General features: G+C 44.4%; 1 protein-coding gene across 1 annotated transcript in view; it reads left to right on the top strand.

The window, feature by feature from the left end:
- The first annotated feature begins 1,438 nt into the window (after positions 1 to 1,438).
- Positions 1,439 to 20,087, top strand: part of LOC111162323 (calcium voltage-gated channel auxiliary subunit gamma 3) — an 81,647-nt gene continuing 62,998 nt past the window's right edge. The window contains exon 1 of the mRNA XM_022526676.1: positions 1,439 to 2,077. Coding sequence (XP_022382384.1) covers positions 1,867 to 2,077 — 211 coding nt within the window. The 5' untranslated portion in view covers positions 1,439 to 1,866. The remainder of the gene's footprint in view (positions 2,078 to 20,087) is intronic.

Raw genomic sequence — 20,087 nt, 5'->3', positions numbered from 1 at the left:
GACACATCTCAGAAGCAACCCAAGCAGCCTCAATTCCAAAAACTGGCCTCTGGGTATCCCTCCCATCATGCCATAGGAAAATAATAATAAAGGCATTCTGTGGACTGTCCTTAGCTCAGTGTGCGTTCATGTATATGCCAGAGTACATAGTAATAGAAAGACTGCCGAGTGCTGATTCTTTGCAACACTGACTATTTCCAAAGGGAGAGTCGCATTAGCTTTCAAGTGTGCAATGGCATTTGCACTTTGGACTAACAAGGAAAGCAGACCTGGTTTCACCTGCTTCATGGTCTAACTTAGAAAAAGATGCTAACAAATGAACATTCTAGGGACCTTTGGAAAGAATCTGACATTTTCATTGACTCTCCCACCTTGAATCCATCCCCACCCCCAACACACACAAAAAGTGTAAGAATATTAAAATATATGAGGTGTATTCAGAGACCAGTATTTCACACCCCGTCGCCCCAAACCTGTGATATGTGTACACCAGAGTCCATACACATTTCAGCCCCTCTGTCTTTTAGGAATACATGATCATATGTATATGAACAGTTCCGGGTCTGATCAGAGCACGTTGTCTCTGGTGTAAACCGGAGCTCCAGAGAAAGGAGGGTAGACATATTGGTTTGTTTTCTGGGGAATCAAATTGAGACAGACTACACACAGATGTGCCTGTGACAATACTTTTTACCCGCCCAAGGGAGACACAGCTCCGTCGCCCGGAGTCGCCGGTCCCTTTAAGAAGACTCCGGTCTTCCCCCCAGTGGGCTCCAGCGGCGCCCGCAGCAAAAGGCAAACTTGCCCGGCTCATTGGTGAGGGGAAAACGCCGCGCTGGGTGGGAGCTGAGAGCGCGCCAGAGTGCGCTGCGGGCTTCTTTCCCCTTCCCCTTTCCTTAACCCTTGCGGGAGCGGAGGAACAGGGCGGTGCTGCAGCACCGACGAGCCGGGGCGCTGACTGCCGTGGGCTCCGGAAACTTTGCGCCGAGCGTGGGATTGACTAGGCAGAGCCGAGCCGGCTAGCTGGCCTGGGAAGGGACGGGGGAAGGGCGGCGGGAGGGAGGTCCGACCCTTCTGCACCCCGGGTCTCTAGCCCGGGGCGCTGGAAAGGCGGGGGTGCCACGGCAGCTGCGGCGGGGGAGCCGTCCCTTCAGCACCATGGACCTAAAGCCTGGGCGTTAGGGAGGCGGAGGCGGGGCAACAGGCGGGAGCTGTCCCTTCAGCCCCGCGGACCTTTGCCCTCAGATGAAACCGCCCGGCCTCCGCCCCAGGACTCTGTCTTTTCTCCAGTTTGAGCGGGGGTGTCAGGAGCAGGCGGAGAGCTTTCCTGGGAGGCTGGGGAAGCAATGAACACTCTTCTCAGCGACTCGCCTCCCAGCAGTGCTATTTTTTGCCATCCGCCCTCACCCCCAGCACACGCGCTCGCACACACACGCACGCACGCACACACACACACATAAACCTCTCTGGATTTCTTTGCCTAGAGTCTCCCGGGGCTGTGAGGAGCCAGGCGCATCTCAAACCAAGCTGGCAGCTCCAGGCTCCGGAGCCATGCCCTGCACGGACCCTCATCTTTACCAAGCTCCTGAGGAATGAAAGGAACCCAGGGATCCTCAGAAGGCAGCAGTGATGTGGACCAACCCCCTGGAACCTGCACCCTTCCAAGGGCCATAGGCGACCCAGGGAACCGGAGAGAGCTCCAGACAGGAAATCCCAGCTTTCCCAAAGTCTCTGTGGATGCTGACAAAAGGAGACCTGAATTTTTGGAAGAGCCTGCCCTAGGTTACCCAGCTGCAGAGTGATTTTCCCCTCTGGCATTGAACCTACCGCTCCAACCCCCAGCCATCCAGAGTACCATGAAGAATTATGAGGATGTGTGACAGAGGTATCCAGATGTTGATCACCACTGTGGGAGCCTTCGCAGCTTTTAGTTTAATGACCATTGCAGTGGGCACGGACTACTGGTTATATTCCAGAGGTGTGTGCAGGACTAAATCTACAAGTGATAATGAAACCAGCAGGAAGAATGAAGAAGTAATGACCCATTCGGGGCTGTGGAGGACCTGCTGCCTGGAAGGTATTTACAAATTCCTCTCAATGGCCCTAAATAATGCAGTTTCTGATATTCTGATATTCCAGTGGGTGTTTGGGGAGATGGAGGCAGTGATGGGGAGAGAGGAATAGTTTGCATTATTGCTGAGAATGTGCAGATGTCCAGATTGTTCCGGCGAGACTAATGCTGTGGGGGATGAAGAGGTTGGGTCTTGTTGATTGTTTTTGGTTTAAGCTTCAGGAGATGAAATTTTGTGGTACTCTTAAGCAGCTTCTGCAGTTGAGCAAAGTCTCCAGATCCAAAATTCCTAAGCATATTGTGAACTGCTTTGATCTGTGGCTTGTGATGGGGTCTTTGGCTCTGCTTAAATTGCATTTCAGTGGGGGATGGGGGGAGAGGGAGCGAGGAAGAGAGAGGAAGGAAGAGAGAGAGAGGGAGGGAGAGATGGAGAGAGAGACTGTGAGCTAGGCTGGCACACTCTGAGCTGTTTCCTTATTTCTAACATAGTCTTAACAGTTTCTTCTGAGTTCTGTCTAAGTAGATATTTTCATGAACTTGCATTGCCAACCAGACTAACATATGTGAACCCCTACACACACACACACACACACACACACACACACACACACACGTTTTAGCAAAACTTCCTTATTAATACATGTTTCATTTACTGTTTGGGATCAAAACAAAACTGGAGTGTTAGTATTTGATATCCACCTGTCTTCTTACTTAAATCATCTCCAAACTCAACAAATATATTTTCATGACATTTGCATAAGATCGATTCTCCAAAAATCACAGTTTCTAATTTTAAAAATTGAGAATTTGCTCTAAATTATAATGAAGAGGACAGACCAATTTTTAGAATGCCAAGCTCTTGGGTAGCCTGTCTCACTATTCAACTTGCTTTCACTACACCAGAAGTCACTCTCAGCAGCGCTGGGCAATGCCTGAATGTCAGTGGTAGTAAATAAAAAGATAGAGAAGAAAATCAACGCTCTTTCGAGCTTATGTGCCTGAGGGAAGGCACTGGATTAGAGGGGCAGAAGGGAGTTTTCTCAGGCTTCTGAGCAATCTGTGAAGCTTGTCACAGTGATGAGCAAGGAAATCTGGGTTTCCTGTATGTTGCCCTTCCCTGTTTGTCATTGGTTCTCCATGCCTGCATTCCCACTGGCTGGCATTTGTCAGGGCTTTTTGAGAACTTGCATTTATGTAAATCACTTAGGAAATCATGCTATGACATCACTTGCTAGTGTAATATTGCATCATTCCCTGGCCTTCTTCCCATGTCCTGACAGTCTGAACAACTGCTCTCCTGACTAGCACTACTATAATCGATTCTGTTTCCAACACAAATCTGCAACTGGTGGAAATCCCAGGTAGGAAAAGACTACTTTAAATGCAACAAGGATCACTGTGCTTGAAGTCAGAAGACCTGAGTAGTGTTGCAAACTATCTGTGTGACCTTGGCTAAGACATTTACCTCCTCCAACCCACGCTTATCAATCTGGGAAAAGATTACTTTGGAATAGGTCATCACGAATTAGCACTATCCAAAGCTCTTAGTGTATCCAGTGTACCAATGGAAATTTTAGAACAATTCTTTCCCAAACATTGACAGAAATCTAATATTTGTGATCACTGGTGATCAGATGTGGTGAAGTCATTTACCTTGGGGAAATTCCATAATTCTCTTTCCTCTATTGACAACAAAGATTTGAATTACCTTTTGTAAAGCTGTGATTTGGTGGATGTCTTGATACCTACATGGTTCTAAGAATGACATAAAAAATCTGAGCCAAACAAGGTATATATGTAAACCATGTTTCAGTTATCCCCGGTTCTTCTGACTCTTGGAACAAAACCTGGGAATGTACAATTAAACACTAATTTTGGCTTCCCCTATTAGGGCCTAAAATCCCTAAATCCTTTCTCAGAATCTTTCAACTGATGGTTTCTCTTTTCTCCAACATCATGTCCTACACCCACAGTTTGTACAAAGAATTGGAACCCCACCCAGGCATTCTGTGGGCTTAGTGGGAGAAGTGAGAATTTGAATCAAGATGGAACTGGATGCATCCAAGATATGCTCTTGGTCAGGTGAATTCTTTTGAGAAAATTTGTTGCAGTCTTCATGCAGTTTGGCTCAGCCATATTTTTTTTTACATTTTTTGAAGTATTAAATACAGTAACTTTAATGAGTCACAGCGAATTTTTAGCTATGTGTACACCCATGGAACCAACACTTAGCTGGGCCTTGGCTGGCATCTGAGCCAAGGTTTTTCTTCAGGTACTGAATATATCAAGTGTGCAAGGAATTTCAGGAACCTCTGATTTCTTGCATGCAGTAAGCAGAATCCATCCTCTGGAGTAAAGGTGTATCCCCGTCTCTCATTCAGTATCTCCTAGAGTCTCAACATCCTCACTCTTCTGGTCCTTTAGTGTCAAAGAGTAACTGGAGGTCTTGCAGCTCAGTGTTCCCTGATATCAAATTAGAAGAATCAGTTCATCCACACTTTTTTAAGAGCCATGAGAGAATGTGGCTCTTTTGTCCAAAAGAGAATGCTCAGGAGGGACATGACAGCTGTCTGCAAATATCTGAAGAGTTGTCATGTGGGAAAGAGATTTGAAATGTTCTGTGTGGCCTCCAGGGGGTAGAAGTAAGATCTAGAAGAAAATAGGTTTTACCTCAATATGAATAACCATGCAATGTGGAGTAGAGAGCTTTAAGAGGTATGGGTTCTCTACCACCAACGATATTCAAGAATAAGGAAACTACATCAGTGTTTCCAAACTTGGGTAGTCATCAGAATCACATAGGGAGCATTAAAAAAAAAAAAAGATTATTAGGCCTCACAACTAGATTCTCTGCTTCCATAGGTCTGTGGTGAACCTGAATTTTCTGAAACTCATCCAAGCAATTCTGATGTTAAAGCCAACACGTATTGAGTATTTACAATGGGCCTGGCAACATTGCATGTGCTAAGAAGGATCACATCGCTCAAAGGAGAGAAGGGATGTTTCCAGTTTTCATTTCTATAACTCACCAGAATGTCATTTATATTTAGTACTTACTCTGTGCTAGCTCTGTTCTGACAATTTTGAAAAATTAACTTTTTCCTCTTCAGAGGAGCTCATTGATGGAGGTATTATTATTATTGTCCTGGTTTTATAGGTGAGGAAACTGAGGCCTGGAGAGAATACCATTCCTGCCTGAGGTCACATACCCAAACCCAGCAGGCACTCCTTCACATAAACCATGTTGCTTCTCAGAGCATTTGCTAGAGCACATTAATTCACGCTCCAGTGGATAGGTTGCTACTGGTACAAACATTAGCTTGTGAGAATGCCCAGGCACAGGGTTTTTCCATTCAGAAGCCTCAGGTCCCAGAACACTCAGCATGCCTGTGCCTCATCTGCAGGGGTGCAGGAGACATCAGACAGGCACAGACTTGGAGATGGCAAAGGACACATTTTGAATGAAGAAACAATCGACCTATGTAGAGACACCCACATTCAGAAAGCCTGACTCATTATCTGTATCTGGAAAGCACGCGAGGCATTCACAAAGTAGAGCCCCAACTTGCTGCGTGTTTTCAATGACAGCATGTGGATTTGAATGAGAACATTGTTTGGTGTACGATTTCCCCCATGGATAAGACCCCTTGGAGCCCTAGACTCAAGCAAAGTGATGTATTTACAGAGTGCAAAGACCCCACTGGCCTGGTAGCAAGGGACCCTGAGCTCTCGTCGCCTTTCTGTCACTACCGGTTACAGGAATTGTGCATGTTCTTTTCCTCCTTTGGGCCTCAGTTTATCCAGTTCTGAAATGAAAGTTTCAGATAAGGTTAGGGAGTGAACAAATCCCAGTGTCCAGGTGGACGAGGCAGGTAACGTAACAGTTGAAACAAGCATCTCACTCTCCTCTTAACTAGGTTCTATGGGGGGAAAGTCACTGCACTTGAGAAGATATATGGTAACTGAAACATGGTCTCTGTGTGGGGGGCAACAGAGAATGGTGGGGACTGAGGCAAACCGGAGAACACAAGCCCCGATCCAAGGGACAATTACTATATATCTTGAGTTGATTTTTACCCTGGGGAAATGAGTGCCAAATTCATCCCAATATTCCAAATATTTAAAAGCCACGTGTAAAATCTCTTAAGTTTTAAAATGTGGCCAACTAAATTAACTTTTTTAAATTGCACTGTCTGCCAGCCCAAACTTTTCTCGTCATTGAATTTAACCCATGGGCTGCCAGTTTAAAGGCCCTTTTAATCCAAATTTCTGTTATTTCCCTACTTTATTCCTGAATTGTTGTCCATTAGTCAATGATCACTTTTTCAGTTCATTTTTTAAAAATGGTGACTAAGAAAATAAAGCCCACTTAGCTTTTAGGACAAGGAACTTAAAATTATGGAAAAGAGTTTCCATAAGCTGCTATTTCTTCTACAGATGGGCCTGGACGACATCAAACATCTGGCTGAAAACCTGAAAAAAAAAAATTAGACAGTCATTAGAAGTTCCCCCATATTTCCAAATCTCCAGATGGTTGACTTTTTCAGCCAGATGGGGTTGCAGCTTTATTTATGTGTTCAGAAGCCTTCGGGGAAGCTGCAAAGATGTGATTAAGGACAGGGATAAGAGAAGGACATAACTGTGGTTGAGTATTTCCTACGTGCCGAGCCCCGTGCTGAGTGCTCTCACATATAGTAACTCATACACTTTTCATATTTCCTCTCTCCCTCCAGTAGAAGAGAAGGACAGGGATCCTTGTCTGTTGGGAGCACTGCTCTACCTCTACAGCTTAGCAACAGTACTGAGTAGTCACTTCCGCTCCTCTCCTCTTACATCTGATGCTGCACCTTCCCTTAGATGGGGGTGCAGAATGCTCTGACTCTCTTCCCTACTCTTGACCTTGTCCCTGTTCCTTTCCCTGCATGGTTCCTCTTTGCTTCTAAAGCCCAAGAGGTAAATAGAGGAGAGAAGTGGACTGGAGTCTTAAGGCAGAATGTGGGTGAGTGACTATGCCTGTGTTTGTGGGACCAGTCAGGATTGGGGAGGTGGCAGAGGTTGAGGTGTGAGCATGATAACATTCAACCAGAACATGTCTGTATAGCCATATTGCTTGCTAAAATGTTGAAATACTTGCCTACTTCTTGGTAAACAGCATCTGGCCCAAGTCCCCCATCAACCCTCCCCCCACCACCACCACCACTATAGCTACCCTAGCTTATTCTGGAACCTCCCAGACATCTATGAGATCTGTCCAGTAAAGGGTTAAGACCCGGCCCAACAGAGGCCATCGTGATCCCGACCCAGTGCTATGGAAACATCCGTTCTGACTGGCTGGTCTCACATCCTACCTGTGATTAAAAATTCTGAATCTTATTCCTACTTCTGTCATTGGTTGAAAAGACCTACTCCTCTTCTTTCTATCTCAAACCCAGCCGTCTACCTTCAGACTCAAAGATTCTACCCATCTTAAGAAGTAGATGATTTGAAAATAATTCTGTTCACTTCATCACTTGAAATTTTATTTTCTGAATTGGAAGAAAGGCAAGGGATCTGCATTCTAAGGTTGGGTAATGCAACCTTGGTAGTGTGGGTTATTAACATGGTGACCAGTGTGGGTTACTAGTGTGCATCAAGAAAAACTAAGAGAAGAAGAGAAACCCACAAAAAAGATGACTGTGTCCTTTGAATGTTCTCTTGGAACAGTGTCTAACAATCTTATCAGAGGGGTCATCTGATTCTTTAGAGAAATGTAATTTTGTTTTACTTAGTTTTATTATAGATAAAGGGCCAGTGGTGTAGTTAGATGCTTACTTGTAGAAAATTTGGAAAGATGCATGTGAATTTGCTCATTAGAGGTGCAAATGATTTCTGCTCATCAGAAGAGATAAGCTCAAATGTAGATTTATTGCCCTCCCTCGAGGACATGAATCAGTTTTACATCTAACTTGACAATCTTACTTCAGAATTTTTTTCCCTGAAAAATATATATAACATCCTCCTTTGAACTAGCTTTGTCATTCTGCTAGTTCTCTCATTGATGAGTTGAATTAAACTTGACATGAGCTCTTTGTATATTTTAGGAAAATGATGTTTCTAACTATTTAAAAATTATACTCTGACATGTGGAAGTACCCCCAGCGAAACCAATGTTTCTGAGGTTAAAGAGACTCCCACAAGACTCCAAAGTTGTTTTGTGTTTTCCTCCATCCACATGACCCTGCCAGAGCCCACTTTTTCATTGTAAGAGCAAATGGGCCTTTAATAATTTGGGAACTGTTCTCTGACCACAGAGACTATGGGAGAACAGCAGGGGTCTTGAGGTCAGGTGGACTGGGTTCTTACCTGGGTCCTGGTGTTTATTGGTTGCAATGCCATGGGAAGTTGCTTCACCTCTGAGCATGAGTTTCCTTGCCTGTAAGATGAAGACACACAGTAGCAAGCTCTATCAACTGTTTCTATTCCTGTGCTTCTTGTGGTCCCTTCATTCCTTCATACTTCTAAATAAACCAGTAGTCCACTGACATCCTTTTTAGACAACAACCATTTGCAAAGACAAATGATAAGCTAGCTTTCTTATGCCACCACCATTTCTCCCAAAACTTGTGGTTCCTCAGTGAGTTGCCTGTGGCTCCAAGAAGAATCATTCACAATGATTGAGGGCACCTGCTAAAAAAGAGAGACTGGCATCACATTCCTGGGTTGGAGCCTGCTCCTCTGGCTACTTCAATAAGGAGGCTGAGAGACGGAATAGCAATGGGGCTGCCTTTGTGGAATGGGGAGGTTCTACAGGTTGTGTGGATCTGGTAGTGAAGGGCTAAGTTTGAATCATTTGGGCAGTATCCCACCCAAGAGAGAAGCCCATTAGGCAAGAAGACCCCAGTCAAAGCTATACAACGTCATGATGATGTTGCCCTGCATAGGGCTGCTGGATCTAGGGGTGAAGCAGGGACTGAGAGTGAGCCCCCACCCCATTCCCCAAACCATGCACCTTGGCCCAGAGCTGAGTCCATCCAAAGGAAAGAGGACCTTTAAAAAATGTTCACAGGGCACTGTATCATTCAACCGCAGGTCCCCCAGCATGGCGCCATGAGTTACCAGTGATGGGGGTACCAAAGGGGGATGGAAGAGACTGGCCCAGACTCCAATATCCCACATGGGGGAGGGAAGTTGCCGTGGGAAGGCCCCCTAGGGTTCTCCAATCACCAATGCAGGTGCCTCCAAAAGTCAGTCAACATGTCGACCCCTGTCACGAAGAGAACCCTGACAATCAGTGTTGGCTGGGGAAGTGGTAACAACAGACAGTAAAGGTTTGCAGACTCACCGAGCTAAGTGAAGTGACATTTTGGCCATTTCTTTTTCCTTCCTGCTCCCTGCCACAACACACCAAAGGCGCTAGAACCGCAAAGAGGGATGGGTAGAGAGAACGCATTGCAATCTGGAAGTTTTAACAGGCAAAAGTGAGTGGAAAGTTATGACCTCCGCCCAAAATGTCATTAAGGAAATGAGGGATTGGCTATAACACAGTTAAAGCTAAAAATAAAACAGTTAAGCGTTCATATTCCACTAATTGGAGATTCTTCAATAAACAGGGTATATGTCATCGTGTTTTGTCTCTAAAATTCTAAAGTTGGAAACCCAGTGGTGTGTATCTACTGTGATCCATAATCATATCTCGGGGGTTGGCAAACTATAACCCATGGGCCAAATTCAGCCCATGGACAATTTTTGTACAACCCACAGGCTAAGAATATTTTGCATTTTTAAGTAGTTGGAAAAAATTAAATAATATCCAATAGTATTTTGTGACACATAAAATGATGAGAAATCCACATTTTAGCATCTATACTTCTGCCTGTTGCCAATAAAAATTCTATGGAAATTTGTTTTCTCTCTTGTTATATATGTATAACATGTAGTATCCTCAGTTTTTGCTGCTTGGCCTGCAAAGCCTAAAATATTTACTGTCTGGCCCTTTACAGAAGAAGTAAAGTTTGCCAACTCCTGTTATATCTCAGTGGAGAGGCATGGAGAAATCTATAATAACGTTTTATTTCTAGAAGTACCCTTTGTTTTCCTGAGAATATTGGTTGTTGGGGCGGCGGTGGTGGGGTTTTTTGGTACTATTTGCCTTTATCCCAGACTCTTCATCTGACCAGGTGTTCTGTGAGTCCTCTTCTCTTTCCTGTGGAACTTGCACTTAGCTCTTTGCCCAATTAGTACTATTTTAATTCTTCCTGAGACATGGAGAGGTTGAAAGAAAGTCCGTGAGATCCCTCCCTTGTAAAGGGCTCCAGGAAAATGCAGCCCCGTCCCGGTACACAGGGACCGACGTCTGTCCCTGCCGACCAGAGGGGGAAACTTTGGGAGCCAGTGTTCTGATGGTAATGAAAAGAACAGGACATCAGAGAGAGGGTGAAGGTAGACTCGATCAGACGTGGTCACCGAGCGAGGGTGAAGAAATTGACGTCCACCAAAAAAGAGGCAATTGCTATTGGAAGTCAGATAGAAATCCCCCCTCTATTTGCTCTGTGGATAAGGTTCAGCAAGCTCATGAAAACATAAGACAAATATTCTGGAAATGGGTGCTTTTATGGAGATAGACTCATCCTCCAAAAATGTTAAGAAACACTAAAGTAGAGCCTAGGGCAGAGGTGAAAGCTGGCATGATGTGAGGATCTCCCAAACCAAGGTGGGAATTGAAGATGTAGAAGTACACAAGGTGTGCCAGAGGGGACCCAGTGGGTATGAAGAGGGAAAGTGACAAAACCCTAAGGAGCATTAACACTTCAGGGGCAGGAAGCAGAGGAGCTGGTGAAAATTGGAAAGAAAAGCAGATATGAAGAAGAAGTGATCAGGATTTGACTCACATTTTAAGGGTCTGCAGAGGCTTGCTCTAAAAGGATGGAGAACGGTTAAGGCGAGACTAGCAGCTCTCCAGCCCACGAGGTTTGCATGAGAGGACCCATGTCCAGGGCATACCTGGCCTTCCTCCTGGAATCAGTAAACAGGTGGGGCATCCATAGAGATCCTGGGGGCTACATCCAAGGAAGCTGCAGAAGGAGAGGCTGGGCCCTGAGAACCCCAGAAAGAAGTGCCAAGGATGTAATAAATAGCTAACACTTAATGAACACCTTCTGTGTGCGAGGCTGTGATTACTAGGGCAGACCAAGCCTTTATTTCTGGACTAACCCCTGAGCATTGATTGATTGGTTGATTGATTGACTGATTGACTGATTGATTTAACAGACACGTACTATACCTGCCCCTGTTCTAAGTGAGCACTTGGCAAATATCATTTGATATTTAAATTATGTCTTCAAGAGGTAGATACTGCCATAATCCCCGCTTTACAAATAGGAGAACTGAGACCCAGAGAGCACACGGTTGGTAAGAGGCAGAGCTGGGATTCCAACCCTCCCCGGTGCTGCCTTTTCGTGACTGTACTCCAGGCTTTTGGATAAGCACCTGGTGTAAACAGATGCAGCCCATAATAGCCCCGCGTACTGCTCAGTATAGACCTGCTCCACCCACAAGGAGACTTGAGGCTCATAGAAGCGATGTAGCTTGTGCTAGATCGCCCGCTAGTGTGCTCCTCAAAAGCTTCACCCTCAACACCACACTGCTCTGCCTTCGCTGAAGGACCGGGCTGGTGGGCGGGTCTCCTCCAACCTGCTCACTCCTTTTTGTTTTTTGGGTTTTTTTAAAAAAAGATTTTATTTATCTGAGCGAGTGAGTAAGAGAGAGAGAGCAAGCATGAGCTGAAGAGGAGGAGAGAGAAAGGGAGAAGCAGACTCCCTGCTGAGCGGGGAGCCTGATGGCGCTTGATCCCAGAACTCCAAGATCATGACCTGAGCAGAAGGCAGACACCGACTGAGCCACCCAGGCACCCCTCCAGCCTGCTCACTCCTATGTCAAGAAGGGTTAGGTGTCAGTCACTGGCTCTGAGCCATTCAACAACCAGAACATTTGTGTAAAATAATTACCCTAGCCTTTCCCAATTGTTATTACAAATCCAGCAAGGCCAGGGAAAAGAAATGGTAAAGCTAACAAGATTTAGATATTGTAGCAATGGGCTGCTGAGAAACGCCCCCTCTGGAGATCAAATGTAAATTTTCTTTAAATGGCAATACCAATCATTTGGAAGTGAGAAGAGCCGAGTTTCTTAAAGAGTTTCTGATTAGATGCATGTGAGCAAAGCATTGGAGATTTTTGCATCTTCTACACTGGAATTGGGTGTCTGCAAACTTGGGGATGCCATTAGGTTCATGGCTGTCCCACTTCCCACGCGGTAAACTTGGAACCGTCATTTGTTTTACTTCTTCAAGCTTTTGACTCTGTGTCAGGCAGGAATCAAGTTCTTGTTTAGGGATCTGCAGCCTGATTCCCGTGCGGCACTCAAAGAGCGAAAATCATCTTGGAAGAACACAGACACCCACTAGACATGCCATAGACCAATGCACCAGGCCTAGTTCTTGATGACCTTGGGCTTGGAGAGGCCAGAAGTGGGCAACTGAGATGAGGTTGAGATGAGGCAAGGAAAGCCTGACACCATATACCTACCTTTCAACCTGCATGTTTTAAGAAATATTATCCACGATCTTTTTGCTGCCCAAATACACTACCAACCTTATTTTGCTGAACTGGCACATAGTAGAGGCTCAATAAGTATGCAGTGAATTTGTTCCTTGAGGGTAGGCAATCCAATTACCTTGAGCTTCTCCTAGTGAACCCATGCTAATCATTACCAATCACTCTTCTGGTCTTCAGTACTTATAAACCACTTTTAAAATAATGTGTCCTATAATTGCATCTTAATTATTGGTAATTCCGTAGCCTGTATTTGGAGGAAGTCTGGCTTCACGGTCTTGAAAATCTCTACATCGTCTGTCCATCCCTTCTTTTCCATTTTTGTCCTCAACGATTACGCAGAGTCGTCCAATAATCTGGGTACAAAGCTGAGGAAAGACAAAAGTAAATACATGTTGTGTGGACATATTGTGGGCAAATCCAGAAGACACTGTTTCCATTCCTCGTTCTTCAGAGTCTATCTATACTTGGTTACCTGCGTGTTCGGGAAATAGAATCTCCACCACTCTGCCTTCTGTAGCATATGCTATTCAGCGTCACGCAAAGCTGCTTTGGAACACAATAATGCCTACCTGTGAAAATGCTTCCAAAAATCACGGTTAACTGTTGAAGCATCTTCTACCATCTCAACTATTACAAAATCCTACTGTCACCTGTGGAAATTCGTTTTGGCATGCAGCAGTTCGTACAGACGCATTATTTACAACAAATCGCTGTGACCCTTTGCAAATTGCAGGACGACAGAACCAATTAGCTGTTTATCAGCTTAAGATGCCTGAAAATATACCCTACCGAGTAAGTCCTGGTTTTTCAAAATATTACTTTTCACCAAAGACAAATCTGGCTTGTGATCAAAATGCTCTAAGTGTTTAGACAAAAATAAAAAGATCAAATCAAGAGGCAATGATGTTAATCTGAGTCAGAGGTCTACTGCACAGCATAGTAATTGCCCTCCTCTGCTTTTTCACTCTGTGCTGAGTGATGGCTTAGCTCCTGAGCACGGGGGAAATGACAGGGTTAGGTTCCAAGAGATAATAAGGTCTGAACCAAGGAAAATTCAGTCTGGACCACCCCCAAAGATGATTTTTCAGTTATAGTTCCTGGGTCTGGGCTGCAGTGCATCCCTTTGGCTTAGGTAATGGATGGTCCCAGCCAAACTGTCTGAAAGCTCGAAGGTTCACTGGACTGGGAAGGGGAATGAGATTGTAAATAGGGTGATCAAGGTAGGCTTCCTTGAGATGGTGACATTTAATCCTGGGTATAAAGGAGATGAGGAACCAAGCCAGGTGGCTTTCAGAAGGAAAGAGCATTCCAGATGGGAAAAAGCAGCAAGTGCAAAGGCCCAGGTGTAGGACATGGATGGGGTGTTCAAGGACCAAGGGAGTCACTGCAGCTGAAGAGGATGATGAGCTCAGAGGAGGGGGTATATCAGTTGAGGGGTCTAGACCCCAGATTGTGGAAGACCTTGAAGGATGTTGTAAGAACTTTGACTTTGAATGAACTAGAAGGCTTTGGAGGTTTTGAGCTGAAGACTGACACGTTCTTGAGTTTGCCAACTCAAGAACGTGTCCAATTTCAATGGAGTTCTTTGCTGCTTGATGGAAGGAACGCTTTGTCCTGTGACCTCCCTTGTTTTTCGCAGGCAAGAACTTCAGCTCTAGTCTTTAAAGTTTTTGCCTCATCTTGCCCTGTTGCTTCTCGAAGACTGGGCACAGTGGAACAACATCCATTCGCTATCACCTTCCTTCTTCCCCTGAAAGCAAGCCCCTGGTCTCTTATTGTTTTCAGTATTGTGTTTCTTACCGTGGGGAAATGGTGGGATAACAGTGTTGTGGAAGTTTCTCATGTTTATCGAATCTTGCACAGTTCTTTGACTCATCCTTCCCAATGGGCAGCCCCTCCTAACTCAGATTCTCACCCTCCTCCAGCTCAGGACAACATCTTCTCCCACTCTGATACCCCTTCTCAGCCTGGAGATCCAATGGGGGTGTGAAGTGAGTGATTTGCATGTGGGAGAACTCCAGCCTGTCTCCTGGCTCTCTACGTCCTTATTGAGCACCTACTAGGTGCTAGACTTTATGCTAGGTGCTAAGGATTTGGCAGAGAACAAAATAGACAAGTTCCCATCTTTGGGAAGTTCAGAACTGTAGAGGGAAGATGCTGAGAAACTCCTCTAAGCGAACAGAGCAGGGTACTCCTGGAAGAGGGAGTAGGAATCCTGGGTTAGTCATGGGGAGGAGCGGCTTGCCACAGAATGTTCTCTTAGGGGTGTGCATCTTTACAAGGGGTCTGGCCTACAACAAATGCCCAAAACACATTTTCCAAATGCCCTGCAAGGCTGCATAAGTTACACAGAGAAGAAAGGACTTCTCCTGAGTACTGAGGGCTGGAATGGAAATGAATTCGGAACTCTTGGTTTCCTATCCTCAAGCAGACAGAAAAGAAAGCAGGACAATAGCCTGCTTCTAGAAATCCATGGAGACAAACTGAATGACTACACATTCCTCTTGGTTTACATTTTTAAACTCTCTTTAAAAAAAAAAAAAGAAAGCCTGGATATTTTATTTTTGTCATGCTTTTTGAGTGGCATATTTTTCTTATTGTATTTTCTTAAAACACTCTTAACACCCAAGTAACACAAAAACACATTCTCAGTATAAACTTTTAAAGCAAAATAGACAAGGGTTCCTCTGTACTCTATCTGTATCACCGCCCCTCCTTGCCCCCAGATGACTGCTACTTCCATGAACCTCTAATAAATATCATTTCCTTATCTGTCTGCTCTACCACGTCAAAGAGATTAGAAAGGGTGTGTTTTTCTCTTCCAGTTCAAATCCTTCACAATTTACTCAAAAGCTTTTAAAAATTATCTTATAATTTACTAAGGCATTTAATATGCACAGTATTTTTAAAAATTAAATCACGCAGAAGGGTTCTTAATGACAAGCACCCATCTCGGGGTGTTTCCTCCCCCTCGCCCCAAGTTCTACTGCTCAGAGCCAGTTTTTCCCCTCTTTAACCATTTCTGATTCAGCTCTTGCTATGGTTACATTTCTATCTCTAGGTAACATGTTTATCCTCTGTTTCTCGATTTATAAGCTAGTGACTTCCTGCCATAATAGGTGAGGATTTAGTTAAGACATTCCACCCTCTGTATTGATATCCTTTCCAATTTCTAAAAGTGGCATAAATCCTTATTTCCTTTCCCATCCACCTTGGATAGAATGGGTCAGCTTCCAGCTTTCTAGAACGGTGGTGTCCACATTCCCCCTTTCCACTTACCCATCGTTTTCTCTTTGTCAAGATTTCATTCTGTTTGCATTTGACTCTGTAACTATGCTAATGCCCCCCATGCTGGGGCTATGGGTCAGTTCTGAAGTTTGAAAGCCAATGAAATTATTATGATTAGGCAGACAATGTTCAGTGCAAAGCTGTTTTCTAGGACTTCATTTTCTCTTTCTGGTTTCAATGTCACCATCTCGTGGCCATTCAAAAAAACAAAACAAAAAAAGGTCCAAATGGAGTCCTTTTTTGGTAACACTTATCCAGTTGTTCAAAATCATGCCACATATTTTTCTGTGTCACACTTGGGCTTTTTGGTACAGTTTTCATTTTTCCCAGAGTTTCGTGAAGACTCAAAGGTTTGTTGTTGTTGTTTTTAAACAGGTCATTTCCGAGCAAAATTGGGCTTTTTAAATATAAGTCCTAAGGTGGGGGAAAGAACCTTCTCGAAAAATCATACCTCCCCCTTCTTTTTTTTTTTTTTTTTTTTTTTCTGCTTTCTCAGGACAGTGTAGTACTTAAGAGCTCACCTCTACGGCCAGATTGCTTGGGCTCAGATCCCAAGTCAACAATGCATCAGCAGTGTGCTAATGCTACCTAACCTCCCTGTGTCTCTGTTTTCATCTGTAAAATTGGGGTATGATTGCCCATCCTCATAAGGTTGCTATAGGTATTTGATGAGTCCATACTTGTACGGCACATAGAACAGCGTCTGGCACATCCAAGTACTAACTTGGAGTTGGTTGTTACCATCTTCCTGTGGTAAACAGACTGGGCAGAATCTGCCCATCTGCATCGTTCTGCCCACAGCAAGGAACTCTCCAGAACATGGTCACCACCATTCTGCTTAGTCCCCCGAAAGCTTCACATCTTTGCCTTCTGGGGGCAAAGCCAGTGATAACAGCTGATGGATACCCTACGGGGGAATCAGATTCACGGTCTCTAGTGACATCGTAAGCCTGACTCTTCTCATTCTGGTTGCTGAGGTGGCCAAAACCTTGAAGAATCTGTATTGGAGAATATCCCCCAGAGGAGCCACATTGAGGACCCGATTAACCCTTGATGAATAACAATGGCAAGTGCATATCAAGTGCTTTACATGCATGATCTCAGTTCTCTCAAGAGCTCCATGGGGTGTTATACCCATTTTACTGATGAGCAAATGGAACACAGCAAAGTAACTTCCAAATTCTCCCAGCTAGTGAGCAATCGAGGTGGGACTCAACCCTGCGTCTTTCAAGTCTGAGAATCGAGGTCCTTAATGCTGATGGAAGAGCGCAGTGTTCTCACAGGGCATTCTGTTAATCCCTGGCAGTAAAGGAGGCCCCCCCGAGACCATTTCATGGGGGTCTGCAAGGTCGGAACTACTTCCGAGTAGTTATAAGGTGTGATTTGTCTTTTTCATGGTGTTGACATTTGCATGGATGATGCCAAAGCAGCAGTGGGTGAGGCAGCCAGAGCCCAAGCTCCCACCAAGGCTGCAGTGCCAACCGATCCTAGTTGTCACTGAATTCATCACCACCACTCCCTCCCAGTGAAAGAAAGTGCTAGTTTCCCTTTAAACATCCTCAGTGAAACAGTAAAGAAGTATTCATCTTATTAAATTTTATGACATCTCCAACCTCACATACAACAAAATGGGAAGGACCCAGAAAGCGCTTCAGTGACGAGCCAAAACCCACTGTTAGTCTCCAGCAAAACCACTTGTGCAACTGAGTTGTGTGCTGAACTGGCTGCAGTTTTTCCATGAAACACCATATTTACTTGAAAGAATGACTGACAGGCAAATTATGGTTATTCAGGCTTGGATATTTGGCAGACATTTTCTTGAAAATGAGCTAAGTGAGCCTGTCACTTCAAGGAAAGCCAATGATGGCATCTGTTGCCAAGGATGGAATTCAAGATTTCAAATGAAAATTACAATTATGTGGTGTCTGCCCCCTTGAGTGAATGTGACTTTTTTTTTTTTATATTGTGTCATGACATGTGCCGAATTTGGAAGACCTGTATAACTCAAGGAACCAATATTTGTCAAATGACCAATGCGTGGTGTTAAAGAATTATCCCTGGGTAAAAGATTCGGTCAAAATATGGCATTAGAACAAGGATTTTCATGCCCAAGAGCATGAAAAGTTAATTAGTATGGCTTCAGATTCCACACTGCAATCAGCCTCTAAGCTTGTTGAGTTTTGGTGTAGTATCAAAGAAGAAGATCCACAATTATCTTCAAAGGCTATTCAGATACTCCCGTCTTTGCCAACCACAACCACAACCATAGTATCTGTGTGAGGCTGGGTTTTCTTCCTGTGCTTCAACCAAAACATTTGGCAGCAGATCAAGACAGAAGCGGATATGAGAATCTGTCTTCTATTAAGCCAGACATTAAAGAGATTTGAAAAATGTAAAAACAAATAACCCTCTTCTATTTTTTGCGGGGGAGTGGGTGTGGAAAATATCATTATTTTTCATAGAAATACGTTATTTCTGTTAACATGCAGTTGCATTTAACATTATTTGCAAACGAATTTTAAAATAAATATTTTTACATGTTCTGAGTTATATTTTCCAAAACAGGAAATATGAGCAAATATAACCCACGTTAACAATGGCTCAATACTTTGCACAGATATAATGGAGTCCTGAGACCAAAACCTTTGAGAATCTCTGCTACAGCCTATTTTAATTCTGTTGACAACCTTCAGGTGGTTGAGGAGGGAAACCAAGGAGCCATTTTTGTACTTTTCCGGGAAGATTTCCTTCTAGTTCTGCCTTATCTTCCCCGCTGGGAGATGAAACAGTCCCTTGGTGTGCTCCAGTCCCTCTGCTCTGAGATCTCTTTAGCGGCAACTAAGCTCCGCCATTGTTCTGCCATCACTAGGATGTAAGAGGCAATGTGAGGTTCCAGCAAATGCTGAAAGCAATGTCTTTGATTAAAATGCAACCCTGCTGATATAAAGTCTGACAGGGCCTGAAGGATTCATCGCACCTTGTGTCTTTGTTCGTGAACACCAACAAAGCTCAGCCATGACTCCACAAAGAGCTGGAGGCTCGGGATCTGTGGAGAGATTCCTTACATGTGAGACAAAGCAAAGTGCAGGAACACTGAGCTGATTCCTCAGGGTTTTAGTGAATGGGGGTTTGCATTTATAAACTGTCTCCTCTCTACCTATAATCAAAGAACCCTGTGCATGGAGATGGAGAGTTTAGGGAAGGGAGGGGACTGTGGGGCTGCCATTGATGAGGCATATCTTCTGGCCAGTCCCAGTGCTAGGCATTGGGAAGCAGAGAGAAATGAGAAATAGAAGGAAGGTTTGTGGATGCTGCCAGGAATGTCTGCTCTTGTTGGTCTGTTGGTTTGCCACCCCCTCTTCTGGTAAGAGTATTCTGATATGCTTTTTGGGCTACCGTGTCACACTATCTCTCCATCCTCTGTCCATGTGGCTTGAATGGAAATGACTCCAGCCTGTCTCTCAGTATGAGCACATGACCCAAGAATGACCTTGAAGATTATCAGAAGGTATCAAGAGTATATGCTAAGGCAGTGGTTCTCAACAGAGGATGATTTTGCCCTTCCAGGGACATTTACCAATGGCTGGTGACACTTTTGGTTGTCACCAGGTTGGGGTGTAGAGGAGTGCTAGTGGCACATAGAGGGGGAGGCCAGGGATGATAGATAAACGTGCAGCAATGCACAAGACAGCCCCTCATGACAAATAGCTATCCAGGCTCCAATATCAACAGTGCTAGTTGGGGTGGAGAGACCTCATTGGAAGATCGTGGGAAGACATGGGAGGCTTTTAAGCAGAGGAGTGATGTGCTCTGAACCAACATTTTTTAAAGTATAGTCAGGAAACAGATTTTAGAGATTTCAAAGTGAAGCTTAAGAGAGGGGTGTCTGAGTGGCTCAGTTGGTTAAACATCCAACTCTTGAACTCAGCTCAGGTCTCCATGTCACAGTCCTGAGTTCAAGCCCCATGTTGGGCTCCATGCTGGCGGTGGAGACTACTTAGAGAGACACATAGATAGATAGATAGATAGATAGATAGATAGATAGATGATAGATAAAGTAGAGACATAAGCCACAGGACTATTGCAATGACTCCAGTAATAGAAGATTCTAGAAGTTTGATCTGGAAATACATATTTG

This window comes from Enhydra lutris, unplaced genomic scaffold (assembly GCF_002288905.1).
Source record: "Enhydra lutris kenyoni isolate GAN:26980312 unplaced genomic scaffold, ASM228890v2 scaffoldscaffold90, whole genome shotgun sequence".
NCBI lineage: Eukaryota > Metazoa > Chordata > Mammalia > Carnivora > Mustelidae > Enhydra > Enhydra lutris.
The sequence above is the reverse complement of the archived record's forward strand: the minus strand, read 5'-3'. Positions and strand labels throughout refer to the sequence as shown.